Consider the following 15,123-nt stretch of genomic DNA (forward strand, 5'->3'; position numbering starts at 1 on the left):
GAGGGGGAACATTGCCCGCCGACACTCCGCTCCCGCCCCCAAACAGTCCATTTCCATGTTGCTTGGGGCAGAATGGGTCTTGGAGTGGGTCGGGGAGAAGTGGTGAGAAGCTGGAAAGAACTAGCGGCAATCAGAAAGCCAGCCTTGGAAGGCTTCTGGAGGGGCAGAACAAGGCTGATTTCAGTCATGAGAACCAGGAGGTGGGAGTCAGCCGTCATCGCCCGAGCGCCGTGCTCTCTGAGGGGGTCTGAGGAGGAGGGAGGGGGAGGCAGAGGTGGGCCTATGCCTGGAGACGTCACCATGGGCTTTATAAAAGGGACGTGACCAGGGAGCTGGTGACAGCGAGCCCAGGAGCCCATCTCCCCTCCCTCCAGGTGTTCACTCAGCCAAGCAGTGTCATCACCTCGGAGACCCCTCAGGACGGAGCCAAGGCAAGGTAGGTGCGCTGCAGCCACCCACACAGGGGAAGGCTCTGGCCGGACTCAGGGAGGCTCCCAAGCTGGGAGCAGGAATTCGGTTCCAAGACTGACAGAGGTGTCCCAGGCAGGCCAAGGGGGTGCCGATCTTCCCTGATTACTCGGCTGGCCAGATTTATTCTGGGATGTCTGGGTAACTTGCACTTTATGAAACCAGGACCTTGGGGATTCTTTTCTGTAGAAAGAATGAATACAATGAATGAGCTCTCTGGCTGGGATGAGAGGCCAGCCACAGAAGCTTTTGGAGGGAGCTGGGGAACTCCTGGGGCTCACAGGCTCAATAGGACTCCTCTGGGCAGTTCCCTGATGTGTGGATGGCAAACACAGACCTAAACAAAGAGCCGCCGTGTACCCTGCCAGCCCTGGCACTAAGAGATGGGATCACCGCAGAAGGGAGCTGCCCCACCCCAAAAGCTTTGCAACCAAGCCTGGAATTCCTGTTACTCTCTAGGTACAAAACCCCTGGGACAGGGAGACCACAAAAATGCCCACAGCAGGACAGCCACTCGTGGCCCCTTGGAAGCTGATGGTTCTTTTCCAAACAACTCAATTCTACCACATGTGTCAAAAGCCCCTGTGCTGGGCAGTGAACCAAGAGTTGGGGGAGGGGTGTAGGTGTGCATTGGGGACAGGTAGTGGGGGAAACCCAAAGTTCTCATGGTAAGTGCTACCTATGATGGGATGGGGAGGGTGCAATACAGGTGAGAGGAGCATGAAGAAGGAACACTACTTTCTAACCACACAGCCCGCCCTCTGCCTCCTTCCCCACTCACCGTCCTGCTTCTGAAGAGCAGCCTGAATGCTCCATGTGAAACGCTAATCTACACACATTCCCCTCTGGCTCGCACCGCCTGGGGATAAAGCCCTTGGTGGCCCCTTCCCCAGACTCATCACTCACTCTCTCTGCAGCAAAGTTTCACCCTCCTGGCAGGCTGGAGGGCCTGCACTTCCCTCCACACCCAGCTCCAGCTCCCTTGCTGGGACTGCCTTCAGTGCTCAGAAACTCAGCTCAGGTGCCACCCCCTGCAGAAAGCCTGCCTGGACCCTCCGCATCAGGCTCCCATGGGCTCTGACACACCCCCAGGCCTCCCCACCCACCCTGTACTCACGCGCTTCCAGCCTATCATTTACCGTGTTATTTTGGGATGATTCTGATTACGACTCAATTTCTTGCGCTAGATCTCAGGGGAGGGGCCTCGGGGAAGCAACCCTGTGTCTTAGCACACCTGTGCACCCATAGCACCGACCAGGTGCTGCGATCAGGAATGATTTCTGAACTAACCTGGACCCTGTGCATCCATGGTCTGAAGCCATAAAAGAAATGGTTTTACACTGTTCTCTCTAGTGGACTGATCCTCTCTCTACTCCATGCCCTGCCCCAGGCCTTAAGGCAGGTGCGGAAAGCCATGGTCTGGGTTTCAGGGTGTCACAGAGCCAAAGTCTGCAAGGATAAGTGACCACCTGAGGGGACAGTCGGTGGCCAGTCTGACTCAATGCTCTTATTTTATACACAGAGCAATAACGTCTAGAGATGGGAGGTGACTTGCTCTTGTCTCACAGGGAGGGAGGGTGGAGCTGTGGCTATAGATCTGAGCCCTCCTAATCCCACTCTTACTCTACCCCATGCCTGCGTCCCGGTTGGAGCAGGGAGAGGAAAGGGGAGTGGGGGCAACAACAGAGGGATGGATGGGGCTGAGCCACCGTTAGGAGCTGACGGGCACAAATGATAGTCCCCCCGCCCTGTCCACTTACCGCTCGACCACAGAGGGAGGCTCGAGCCTTTAGATCTGGCACCCACTCCCTTCTGCTCAGCCTGCAGTGCTGCCTGGCTCTCCACCAATTTGTCTTTAATCATGTTTGGACAGTCTCAAAATGCCTGGTGACTTTTTCAAAGAGAAATCAGACTTGGGAGCTGGAAGAGCTGGGGGGTGGGGGTGGGGATGAGAGGGGAAAGGGGATGAAGAGGGGGTCAGAGCACACAGCTCCCACCTCAACAGCCAAAATCATGAAGTCAATTATATTCATATCCTCTCAGAGACCACGGGGAATAGAATATGGAGACAGTTGACCTGATAAATCAGGGAAAGTTTTTTTCTTTCCTGAATTACAGGCAATAAGACAATTTAATGACGGTTTTCAAGGCTATGAAGGGTTATGAGAGCAAGCAAGATGATTGCCTCTTTCTTCATTTTTCTTGAAAAAGGAAAGGAATTAAGTTCCCATTACAGCAGGAGGGAACTGGGCCAGGTTCGGGAAGGCACATCCTAGCGGGGAGAGTGGAGCACAGGAAGTTGTCATTTATGCAGAGCCCGGCATGGAGGGAAGAAGTGCCTGCTCCCAGGCTCCAGAGAGCAGGTTGGGACCTCAGCGTCCTCCATTCAGTGGAACTCCTTGCCCCACTTCACTTCACCTTTCCCTGCTCACTGCCACACTGCATCTCATTCCTTGTTTCTCCAACATTCCTCTCGAGCAAACCTGAGATTCAGAATCCTGGCCATTTTCCAACCCAAGCAGTCCTGCCGCTTCCACTGATATGGATCCTTCCTCCCTCCCTCCCTCCCTTCTTTCCTTCTCTCCTTCCTTCCTAACCTTACTGGCCTCACCTGCAGGAAGCCCTCCCTATGATTCTCACCTAGCATGAGTTCAGCTTGGACGATACGGTGCAAGTGGTCTCAGTCCCATTTCCGTGCTGTGTCTGTTCAGCCTCATCCCTCCACTGAGGGCCTCCAAGGGCAGGGGCTGTCTCCTCCCTTCCAAGGGTCCCACTTCATGCTGGGATCTGCCCCATCACCCAGCCCAGAGGGCGTGCCTAACCTAGTCCCTCCTCCCTCTCTCTGTCTTGGTCTCAGGACACTTCCAGGACCACGATGAACTCACTGGTTTCTTGGCAGCTGATGATTTTCCTTTGTGCCATCTCCTTCAGGGAGACATTAGAAAAGGCGCCGCCCATGGAGAATCCTAGAGCCACAGGTATGTGTTGTCTGGGAAGAAGGGTGGGAGGGAGCAAGTGAGTTGTTGCAAAATGAGAGTTACCACATTCTTCAGATATGGCTAGTCTCGTGACGTGACTTTAAAGCTGCATTTAATGGAAACCTAAGACTGATACATGCAACACATTTAGGGGCCTCGCTAACCTTGCAAGCAGGAATGTCTTGCCCCCGTTACGGACATCAGGAGGCTCACCCAGGTTCAGGTGCTTGTTAACCACCGAGCTCCTGCACGGTCTTCACTGCTCTCCGCCAACCACCTCCCTGTGCAGCTCTGCTAGGAAGGAATTTACTATGCAAGTTTGTCTTACCAGTGACCTCAGTTCCTTTATGGGAAACTTGAAAAAAATAAAAAATAGCCTACACAAAAGGACAGATCCTTAATATCTGTCAACATGATGAGTTCATTGTGAAACTGATGAGCTGGAGAAACTGAGGCCCAGAGAGGTAAAGAAACGTTCCCGAAGTCACTCAATCCAATGCTGCAGAAACCCAGCAGGCACTGAGCTCCCCAAGAGTGCCCTCTACAGGGCATGAGCCAGGACGGTGCTCATCCCCAAGTCAGGAGCGGGGTTTAGCACTGCTGGGTGGTCAGCTTGGCCTCTGGGGACCTCAGTTCCTCTAGCTGTGGAATTACAGCATTCTCTCTATACACAAGATATCGCTGTGCCCATAAGCTATCCCAAAGCAAAGACAACATGGCCCTGGGTGTCCCTTGCCAAGTGTGTCTTCTCTCCTGGGATCGGGTGTTCTTTCTGGGTGAGGGAGGATCCCCCAGAGTATAACATCATCACTGCCCTGGGGACATTGAGCTCTTAGCTCTTTCTGGCAAAAGCTTAGGTGATGCTAAAAACAATAGCCTAAGCGGTGATCCTCCTGCTGGGATGGTGGCTGTAGCTAGAAAGGAAGTCATTGTCTCTCCCATCTCAGCCAGGCCCAGGGCCCTCCTAGGAAGATTATAACTAACTCTGGACCATGCCCGCTCTTCTCCAGAGTATGCCAGGGCACTGAAGAGCAGGGCTCAAAGCCAACTACCCTCCACCCAACACACACCCACTCACACCCCAGACCTCATTTCCACTGATCTCCTGCCACAATTTGCTGGGGTCATTGTCTCCTGAGAGCTAGTTGCGCTACTTTACTGCTAAAAGGTATAGTGCACTTAATGAGCCTTGCATGTGAAGTGCCTTCCAAATTAGCCTCCTTAACCGTCAGTATGAAGGGGAAAGATTATACCTGGAGTGGGGGAGGTGAGCTGGTTGAGGTGACCCAGATCCTTTCCCTTCTTTGTTGAAGTCCTTATATAGCCTTTTAGGGGTCACACTTGTTGGGGGTGTGGAGGCACAATGGTCTTAGCTTCACTTGCTTCATTTCTGTAACTACAAGCCTTTCATTAGCTTTTATATATTTAACAAGCAGTTTTGAGGCCCTAGTATGTGCAAGGCACTGTTTTCAAGACTCTGAGAGACTCAGAGAGGAATGAACATGGCCCCAACCGCCCTAGGAGCTCGGTCTAGTGGGAGCCTGATGCACGGGCGAGCCAGCCAGAGGGCCACGAAGAGGAGCAAAGCTGGGTGTCCAGCAAATACTTGAGTTTTCTTTCTTTCCAAGCTCTCCCCTGCTTGCTTCCTAAAAAAAAAAAAAAAAGTAATCAATATAAAAGACATTCGAGACAATTCTGTAAAACATGTGAAATCAAAGCTATATTGAAGGAAGGAGGAGCAAATGGCCTAACCACCCAAGCTAAGATGCTGCTGAGCTTGGAGCTCTGAGCTTCCTAGGGGTCAAGGAACAAAAGGGAAGCAGAGGATGGGGATGTGAGTAGGTGTTCCAAAGCCGTCTTTCCCCGTACCCGGCCTCACGTCAGCCCCTCCCTGTGGCTCTGTCCTAGGCCCGCGGCTCAGACCCCCGGCGCTCCTGGCCTCCGGGGCGCAGAGCCCGCGGTGCGCGGAGAGGAAACCCGCCGCTGCCGGGCCGAGCCCTCGGGGGGCCTCGCCGTGCCCTCCACCCGAGAGCTCCGCTGGGCCCCAGCTGCCGGGCCTGTGCGCCCCCCGCAGTCGCCTGATCCCCGCCCCGCGCGGCGCGGTGCTGGTGCAGCGGGAGAAGGACCTGTCCGCCTACAACTGGAACTCCTTCGGCCTACGTTACGGAAAGCGGCAGGCTGCGCCGCCCGGCAGCCGCGGCCAAGGCGCCGGGCGGGGCTGAGCGCGGAGGTGCGGCCTTAGACCTTCCAAATCGGGGCTGGGGGCGGGGCAGTGGGAGGGGCCTGCAGCTTTTTTCCTGAAGCAATAAAGGAAATGCTGCCGTCTCACCTGCTTGTGATCCGTGGCTAATTTTTGCAAGCGGCGCGGATGAGATTGTTCCCCTTCTCTCTCAGTTGGATCTTCAGCTGGTTTTAAGAAGGCTTTAGTGTTATCAAGGTCAATGATTTTAAAACTAGAGGTAAAGGACCAAGTTGTTTTTTCCCCCAATTCGGGGCCGATCGGTAGTTTTAAACACACACACACACACACACACAAACACACACACACTGACTATAAGACTTTTAAACACACACACACACACTGAATCTCTATAAGACTTTTAAAAATAACTAAAAAGAAGCTCAAATTGGATGCTGCTTGGGTGGTGTTACTGCAATATCAAATAGCTCTAAAAATTTCTGAAGATGTTCTCTTAATTCCTAGACCTATGTCACTGCAGATGGGTAACCAACATTTTTCAGAGGGCCATGAGCCGACACCCACACTTTGAGTAGCACTGATCTAGGCCAGGGGAAGGCAGATGGCTCAAGTACCTTCCCCTTTCCCAGGGAAGTTTTTAGCCAGTCGGACAGCCTGATCTGGAAGATGATACCAACCACTGCCCCATCCACTGAGGTTTAAATAACACCTTAGCTCCACAGTCAGACCTCCACTGGGGTGCTTGGCCACAACCACACTGAAGCCCCACTCCATGCGCAAGGAGTGTCAGCAGTGCACTGGGCCATCCATCTGCCAATCACCCCCTCCCCGCCCACCCCCCCACCCCGGAAACCCTGGATGGGTCCAGTGCTTTATGTTCATCACTTCTCTACATCATTTGAACCACCCAGGGGGCTGAGCATGTGTTAACCCCATTTTCACAAGAGAGAACCCTGAGCTTCAGAAAGATAAATATCTCGCTCAAGGCACACAGCCAATGGTGGCAAGCCATTTCAGGCTCCTGGCTTCCCCATTGCACTGTCACACCTCTCTGACGTGGCAGGGTTTCCATCTGAGTCAGCTGTGGTGAACATCAGGAATGGTCAACCTGCCTTGTGGGGACATTCCTGGGGGCCCCCAATAGCTGGGGAGTTTAAACTGCTGTAGGAAGGACTAGAGCTTGTCAGTTGGGAAACTCCAGGAATTCTAGGCTTCTAAGCCCACGAGAAAACCCAGCCCTATTTGAGAGCCTCATGCTACGCGTACCCTGCTTGGTTTTGGCTGAGCTGGGTCTTCATTGTGGTGCGCAGGCTCTTTGTTGCAGCACGGGCTTCTCTCTAGTTGCAACGCACGTGCTTAGTTGCCCTGGGGCATTGGGAACTTAGTTCCCCAGCCAGGGATCGGACCCATGTCCCCTGCATTGGAAGGCAGATTCTTAGCCCCTGGACCACCAGGGAAGTCCCTACCTTGCTTGGTTTAGAATGGAAATGTTCTTTCCTAGAAGGATTGTGTGATCCACCACCACTCCATGAAACACCAGTGTTCCACCCATTACAGAAACCAGGACTCCATAGAATGGAGGCAGAATCTTGTTGCTATGGCAATGAGATAGGCTGCTATGGGAACATGACAACCTGCCCTACCCCCATCTCTACTCTGAAACCGTCCTCCAGGATCTCTCAGATTATTGGTACTGCTGTGAGCTCATGTCCTAGCATGCACGACAGGGTGATGTTGTTGATATTTCATCCCCCAAATGGCCTGGGGGGTGTGTCCCTGTACCTCTGGGAGAGGAATCATAAACTCAACAGCTATTTTGTTAAGTGAGTTATTCTCCTATTCCCTGGACCAATCCTTTCTCTGATGAAGTCTATGCGTAGGAAGAAGCTAATGGATCTCTAAAATCTGCTCTTAGCCAACCTAATTTTACAAAATTTCCTGTGATCTCCCTTAACTTCTCCTCGTGACCTCGAGTTTAGGCAGATAGGAGGCAGGGGTGTGTGTGTGTGTGTATGTTGCTTCAGGGACAGGAGAGTGAAATGTGTTCTCTGGTATAAGAAGCAGGCCTGTGTGTGAGAAGGTATGTGTAAGAGGGGTAAATTGAGAAACATACATGTGTCTGTGTGACGCTGCGTGTGGTGTGGCCCCTCTAACTACATTTCAGGCCTTACTAGCTCCCACTGCAACCCAAGTGCTCTCCAGGATCTCTGTTCTAGCTGCTTCAGTGGGTAGCAGAAGAGCTGGATCCACCTGTCCCGGTCTTCCTGCCCAGGACTGTGCCTGTGAGACTCCAGGCTTTGCAGTTCTTGATCCCATGTGCTGTGAAGGGATGGGGATCTCCATGGCGTGAAGGGGTTTTTGGTTTCATGAGGCTCCCAGCCTGACTCTGAATTGATTGGAGAGAAGGTACAGGCTGTGAGGGGCCCCAGGGACTCCCATCTACCTGCCAAGACTTCTGGGTGGGCTCAGAGAGCTAGGGCACCAGAGCCCAAAGACTTGGAGGTAGGGCTGCCTAGGGTCTCTCAAACCCAGTCCTTCCTGGGAACTCTAGACAGTCCCCAAGGGGCAAGAAACCAGGAGGACCTGGGCATCCTTCCCTGGGGAATGGGAGGTAGGAGCATCTCTTTCCATATTCCTTCCATTTTGGTAAGTCTGTTGCACTAGTAGGGAAGTGGTCTCATGCCCCCAAGCAAAGGAATATGGAGGGCGGGGGTGGGAGGGATGCAGGGGGATTTCTGCCTCTAGTATCACTAGTAACATGTTAACAAGCAATTTTTTAGTCCTGTAGTGTGCCAAGCACAGGGCTACTCCATTTCAACCTCACAACAACTGCAAGAGGTGGGCAGTATTCTTGGAGAAGTCAAGTGGTGCGCCCAAGGTCGGCTGGCAAGTTAGAGAGCCCAGAGTGAGACTCTCACATTCTAATTCCACGTATCATAATCTTCCTACACGCTACACTCTTTCCTTTTTCTCTGTCCCTGCTGTGTGGCAGAGCCAGCCCTCTTCCTGAATGATTTGTCTTGGGTAGCAGGTCTCTGGCAGCCAACGTAACTCCATCCCGATGCCTCTCCAACTTCTTTAATGACAACACAGGTGAGGTTACCAATCCCCAGAGCAGGTCTCCTCCCCTCAAACCTCCTGTTTGGGGTCAGGCATCTGACTTTTGCCCCTGTCTGTCTCCTTTCTCTGGAAGCAGCTTCCCCAGGTCCAGACTTGGTCATAGGGAGGCAAAAGATGTCAAGTCCCAGGGGAGTTAGTATGCCCTTCCTCACCCTTCTTCCATTTTAAAACATCAGAGCCCAGCAGGCTTCCATACTCAGCTCAGAGCAGGGAGCCTGGAGGCCAGCAGGACTGGTTTTGTTTGCTGGGAAAGCCAGAGCAAAACAAAGAGCCCCCAGTTTCATCCTCTTCTCGGGTTTTGCTTACCTATATTTTCTCTATTATCTGTCCAATAGAGTCTTAACAACAGTCTCATCCGCATGTTACCTTCACAAAATGTTTAAAGGTACCACTTCTGACACAGTCATGTCTGCTCACACCCTAAGCTCCTTAAAAGGTAGCAAAGGAACAAGAAAGGAATAAACTCCCAAGGACAAAGAGAAGGGAAAGGAAACCACAGCAGATGAGAAATGACAACCAGATATTGAAGATGGAAATTAGATGGAGGGCTTGGCAGAATGAAGGAAGCTACAACCTCAAAGCCAGCAAAAAGGTCTACTGAAGGGCCATAACTGATTCACCCCAAGGACCAAGTCTCGGTACTTGGAGCTACCTGGGACGAATTCTAGACTGAAACAGGGGACTGGCTGGAAATCTCTACATGGAGAAGCTAGACTTCCTGAGTCCCCTATCTCCAGTTGACACAGCCTGGCTACCCTGCTCCCCCATGAGGAAGAAGCTAGAGGCTTTCTCGAGGATTCAGTAGAGACCTCTAGTCAGAGGGGGTCACAAGCACAATAAGGATGGGGATAAAGAGAGTGTCTGAAAAGAGGGAAAAAAGAGAGTAAACTGTGTGAAAGTCTGCCTGTGTGAGCCCTTTCCCAGTTTCTTCCCAGAATGCAGGGCACAAGGACCACCTCCCCAAATGGGAGAGAGAACGCCCCAAAGAAAAGACCGACAGATACTCACATTGAAGGGTACCTACCTTTGTCCGTTTGGGCTGCTTTAACTAAGTACCACACACTGGGTGGCTTATAAACAACAGAAATTTATTTCTTACAGTTCTGGAGGCTGGGAATTCCAAAATCAAGGGACCCCGGATTCAGTGCCTGGTGAGGGCCCGCTTTCTGGTTCATAGATGACTATGCTTTTGTTGTATCCTCACGTGGCAGAAAGGAGCAGGGAGCTCTCAGGGGTCTCTTTTATAAGGGCTACTAATCCTATTCATGAGGGCTCCATCCTCATGACCTAATCACCCATGAAGGCCCCCCACTTCCTAATATCATCACATGGAAGGTTAGGATTTCAACATATGATTTTGGGGGGCACAAACATTCATTTTATGGCAGTGCTCCAGGGAAAATCTGCTCAAAGCCCCCATCTAGCGTGGGGTACACCAGCTGTGAGACTTGCCCCTGCATACCGAGTTTCTAGGCCCCTCCACCTCTCTGTCTTAGCCCTGAATGGAGAGCCAAGTTGTCCCAGGAGCTTGAATAAAATCTCTAGTTTGGAAGAGAAGACCAAAGCAAACAACACAGAGAAACCAGAGAAACACCAAGAGAAAAATTAGTCTGTAATTAATATCCTCAGAGGGAAAAAAAAATTAAAAAAAAAAAATCCTCAGAGGGCATAAGAGAAAATTTTGCACTCATACAACAAGTAGTGGGGGCTTCCCTGGTGGCGCAGTGGTTGAGAATCTGCCTGCCAATGCAGGGGACACAGGTTCGTGCCCTGGTCTGGGAAGATCCCACATGCCGCGGAGCAGCTAGGCCCGTGAGCCACAACTACTGAACCTGCGCGTCAGGAGCCTGTGCTCCGCAACAAGGGAGGCCGCGATAGTGAGAGGCCCGCGCGCCGCGATGGAGAGTGGCTCCCGCTCGCCGCAACTAGAGAAAGCCCTCGCACAGAAACGAAGACCCACACGCCAAAAATAAAAATAAATCAATTAAAAAACAAACAAACAAAAAACCAAGTAGTGGTTGCGATAAACATAGGAATAATCAAAGAATAAGAAAGGGCCTTCAGAGGTTAAAATTACGGGATAATTTTTTTTTAAGAAATAAAAGAGTCGGAACGTCAAGTTAAAGAAATCTCATAGAAGGTAGAACAACAACAAAAAAAAATCAGAAGATAAAATATAAGAAACTTAGAAAACAAACAGAAGTTTCAATATCCTACTAGTATGAGCTCCTGAAGGGAGAAAAAGAGAAAATGGAAGGGAAGAAATGACCAAAGAATTAATGCGGGACGATTTCCCAGAACGGAAGGACACGAATTTCCAGGTTGAGGGCATCCATTAAGTGGATGAAGTACATGAATGGAAGAAGACCCATGCCAGGGGTAAGGAAAGGTGGTGAAACCCACTAGAGATCAAACCATAGAAGAGTCTGGAATCAGAGTTGCACCGGACTTGTTAAAATCAGAAGATATTGGAAAAACAACTTCTAATTTCAGAGGGGAAATAAGTTTCAACCTAGCATTCTATTCACACCCAAACTCTAAAGGGTAAGGGTTGAATGGAAACACTTCTAGACCTGCCGGGACTCCAAGTGTTTACTTCTCCTGCACCCTTTCTCAGCAAGCTTCGGAACACATCTTCCACCTAAATACAAGTGTCACCTGAGAAAGAGGAAAACCCCAGAACCTGGACATAGGAAGCCACAGAGGAGAGCAGCAAAGAGATCCCCCAGGAGCACCGAGCCCCCAGGAGAAAATCCCACTGGTGCATTACCTGGGCATCACACCAGGCGGAAGGGGGTGTGGAACAGCTGGGCACAGAAAAACAAGGAGTGGGAAAGGGGCAGGACCAATGATGAACTGAATGAAAAGCAAAAAATTACACAAAGAAATGCCAGTGTAATACACCATCAATGTAAATTTAATTATAATAATCTAAGCACTGGCTTTTGATTTTGCCAAAGTTGGAGGGACGGAGCATAAGAGAGAGAAATCCTTAATCACCATAAAAGAAGAAGAAATAATGAATAAAACTGAAAAATTAAGAAATGACAGTTTAACCATAACCTTTAGGAATATGGACAGCCATCAATAGCAAAATAGCTGAGAGAGCTGAAAGGCGTCGCCTCTGTAGAGCAGGATTGGAGATGCTGGTTATCCTTAAAAGTCTCTGAGTTCTATTGGATTTTAAAACTAGAGTATTTATATATGTCAATCCCAATCTCCCAATTCATCACACCACCACCACATACATACACTAATATGTATAAAATGGATAACTAATAAGAACCTGCTGTATAAAAAAAATTTTTTTTTTAATTTTAAGAAAAACCCGAGAGTATTTATTTTTCTGATAAAAAAGGAAAGCGAGAAGAAAGGGGTCCATTTTCTAGGAAATGTTCTCGGGATACAACCACTTCCCTATACTTCTGCTGGTGACACTCTAGCGCACAAACCCCTAGCACCCTCCCATCAGAACCACTGCCCCTGCATCACCACCCCCCACACAGCACAAACACACACATCCTCCACTGAGCTGCCCCACTGTGACCCCTCCTCTGGAAAAGGGACCTTCCAGTTTAAGCTTTGTTTGATAATGAAACAGACCACCAGTGCCATTTGGGGAAAAGCAGTTTATTGTGTTTCTAGCTTTCATGGCTCAGGCTATGCTGTCTGGTCCCACTACAGCGGGTGCATCTCATTTCAGGAGTACTCCTTTGACCAAGCTCTCCCACCAAGCCCCCCACCCCCTTGCCAATCCTGTCCTCCCCCCAGGTGCCTGTAGCTCCCAAGACCCGGGTGACCTGCCTTCAATTTTCCTGGGCCACCACTTGAGCAGGCCTCAGGTTGGGATCACCCCAACCCTGTGGCTGAATTCCTGTTCCTCCAAGGCCCCCAGAACAACCAGCTAAGGACACTTGGTTCCCTGCAGCTCCACCCCGCAGCTCCAAGACGCTCCCGGTCCCAGCCCCAATGCCTTCCAAGTAATTATTCCCTCTGGAGGGTCCACCCACACAAGGCAGCCCCGGCTGGTTATTAAACTCCGTTCCGGGTCTGTTTTTTCCTCTCAAGGCCCCAGCTGCTCATCTCTGCAAGCTCAGTGCTCCCATCTGATTGAAAAATTCCTCCCAGGAAGCAGCTGGGCCCTCCGGGGTTGGGGAGTTAAGTGTGACACAGGGAGGAATACAGGTGAAGAAAAGACGTGTCCATTTTTATCTTTTTTCCTGCTTTCCCGTTTGCTTTTTATGAACAGAAGCAGTATCAGCCCGGAGATATTTAGCTCCCCAATTCCAAGCCTCAGTGAGTCTGATCTCTTTGCCACCTTCCCCAGGGCAGTGGCCATGGCAAGAACTTTCCACTAAACTAATGCTGGTGGAAAAAAACCCATGCTCCTTTCAAAGTAGCAAAAATCAGCCTCTTGGGTACCACACAGCCTTCTCTCCCTGCACACTTCACCTCCGTTGGTCCCTCCCAGTCCTGGTCACAACCCCAAATCTCCTTGGGATCATTATCCTGGAGCAAAGTGGGACTTGGGGGCATTTTTAGAGAACCCCTGAGCACCAGTTGTCTCCTGAGAGATTCCCAGAGCCCCACCACCCCTCTGAATGACCCTGCCCCCCACTCTGCACACCCAGCGTGGGATCTGAAGAGAGAGGAGAGGACGGGACCCAGGCAGGATTTATGCTTCTCGGGACTGGTTCTCACGTCATGGGTCTGCCCCAGGGGAAAGGGCAGGTGTGGCCCAGCCCTTCCCTTTGCCTCCAGCTCTGCTTCCCCGACCTCAGGTGACGCAGCCTGGGGCCTCGACGTGGGATCCTGGGGGGCTTCTGTGAGGAATACTGGACCCCTGGGCTGATGGGGCCTGCGAGATAACCCGGGAAAGGTCCCTACCCACGCGCCTTCCCTCCCACAGCCCAGGGCACCGGCAGGCCCAGGTTCAGAGGGAGATTCTCATGGAGTTCCACCCGCCTTCCAATCATCCTCACCCGACAGGGAAAATGGGTAGTAACAGGCTGGGCCACCTGGCAGGGAGTCAGGACACACAGAATCCTAAAAAATACTGGAGCGGACTGTCCCAGGGTCGGAGGTGACCGCACACAGGGCATTCGCTCTCGCTGGGTGCTGACTGCTCGACAGTTCTTCCTTAGAACGGAACTAAAACCGGATTCTTTCTCCCTGCCACCCTTTAAGGGCCTCAGCTCTGTACAATGAGGCTGTACAAACGGGTCTGACTCCAATTTCTGTGGAAGAACCTTCAAGGGCTTTATGATCCCTGGGGCTTCTCTCTCCCAGCTAAGCTTCTGCAGAGCTGCCCTCCACGAACCTTCACGGCTTGATTTCAGGATCCCTGCTCACTGTGAGTCCAGGCCACAGTCTTGATGGGATGTGATACGCAGTGTCTGGTCTCAGGATCTGAGCCCCACAGGAGTTGAGGGGGTGGGCTGAGAGCAGCGCGTGAGAAGACCATCCTCTGGTCCCTGCGACTCTGGTCTATAGTTTGACAGTTGTGTCTTTCCTGGGGAAGTTATTCACTCTTCTTATTCACACTTGTACCCACTGCTGGTCCCAGGGTCAGTGCTCACATGTGCTGCACCCACTGGCAGGAGACAGGGATGTGGGCAGGAAGGGCATTTTTGGTTGGAGAGTGCCTGGGGCCACAGAGGGCTTGGCCGGCTGTTGGGACCCCCAGCCCTGCCTTTGCCATAGAAGAGTCCTGAGTACTGACCTGAAATACAGGTGAGGGTCCTGCTGCACTGAGCCGGGCATCTAAACTGCAGTGAGGACGGGGCTTTAAAGGGCTCCCTCTCCCCCATCGAAAGCTCTGTGGGCTTGGCAGACTCAGCCACAGCCCAGCACCCCTCTCCTTCGCATCCCATTGGCTCTGCCGGTCATCTGTGACACACACGGCCCCAGAGAGGAGCCCGGAGTCACAAGGCAAAGCGCTCAGCTTGTCCTTCCCTAAGTTCTCTGAAGCCTCAGCTTCCTGTCTGAGCAGAGGGTCCCCACTTCACAGAGCTATGCAGAAGCAATGGTGTTCGTTTCTGTCACCTTTGTAACTCCAGCATCTAGAAAAGTGTCTACTATATAAGAAATGCTCAGTGGATACTTGCTAATAAATGAAAGAGCCCCGAGACCTACAGGGATGCTTAATAAATATTTATTCAACCTGACAAGAGAGATGTTCCCACTTTGAGGTGTTCTTAAAAGTTCTCCCCTGCCCTCAAATGCTTCCCCCAATGCCAACCGCAGGGCCTGAGAATTCTCCAGTGAGAGTTTATACCAAGAAACACCGAATTCTCCCATCACTTGGTGAGGGTGTTGTAATTTCAGAGATCCAAATGCATTAATTAGACAACACGT

The 15,123-nt window shown here is 51.4% G+C and overlaps 1 protein-coding gene across 1 annotated transcript; it reads left to right on the forward strand.

Annotated features, from left to right (window-relative positions):
* The first annotated feature begins 380 nt into the window (after positions 1-380).
* Positions 381-5,669, forward strand: KISS1 (KiSS-1 metastasis suppressor). Its single transcript, XM_024751129.1, has 3 exons — positions 381-436; positions 3,326-3,446; positions 5,355-5,669. Exons 2-3 carry the CDS (start codon positions 3,344-3,346, stop codon positions 5,666-5,668), a joined length of 417 nt encoding a protein of 138 aa, XP_024606897.1. The 5' UTR covers positions 381-436; positions 3,326-3,343; the 3' UTR covers position 5,669.
* Positions 5,670-15,123: the final 9,454 nt, after the last annotated feature.

This window comes from Neophocaena asiaeorientalis, unplaced genomic scaffold, assembly GCF_003031525.2.
Source record: "Neophocaena asiaeorientalis asiaeorientalis breed wild unplaced genomic scaffold, Neophocaena_asiaeorientalis_V1.1 scaffold67, whole genome shotgun sequence".
NCBI classification, from domain to species: Eukaryota; Metazoa; Chordata; class Mammalia; order Artiodactyla; family Phocoenidae; genus Neophocaena; species Neophocaena asiaeorientalis.

Coding starts and splice junctions, on each gene's coding strand:
- KISS1 (XM_024751129.1), top strand. CDS start 3,344: ATGAACTCACTGGTTTCTTGGCAGCTGATGATTTTCCTTTGTGCCATC. Junction 3,447..5,354: donor GGAGAATCCTAGAGCCACAG/GTATGTGTTGTC, acceptor GCTCTGTCCTAG/GCCCGCGGCTCAGACCCCCG.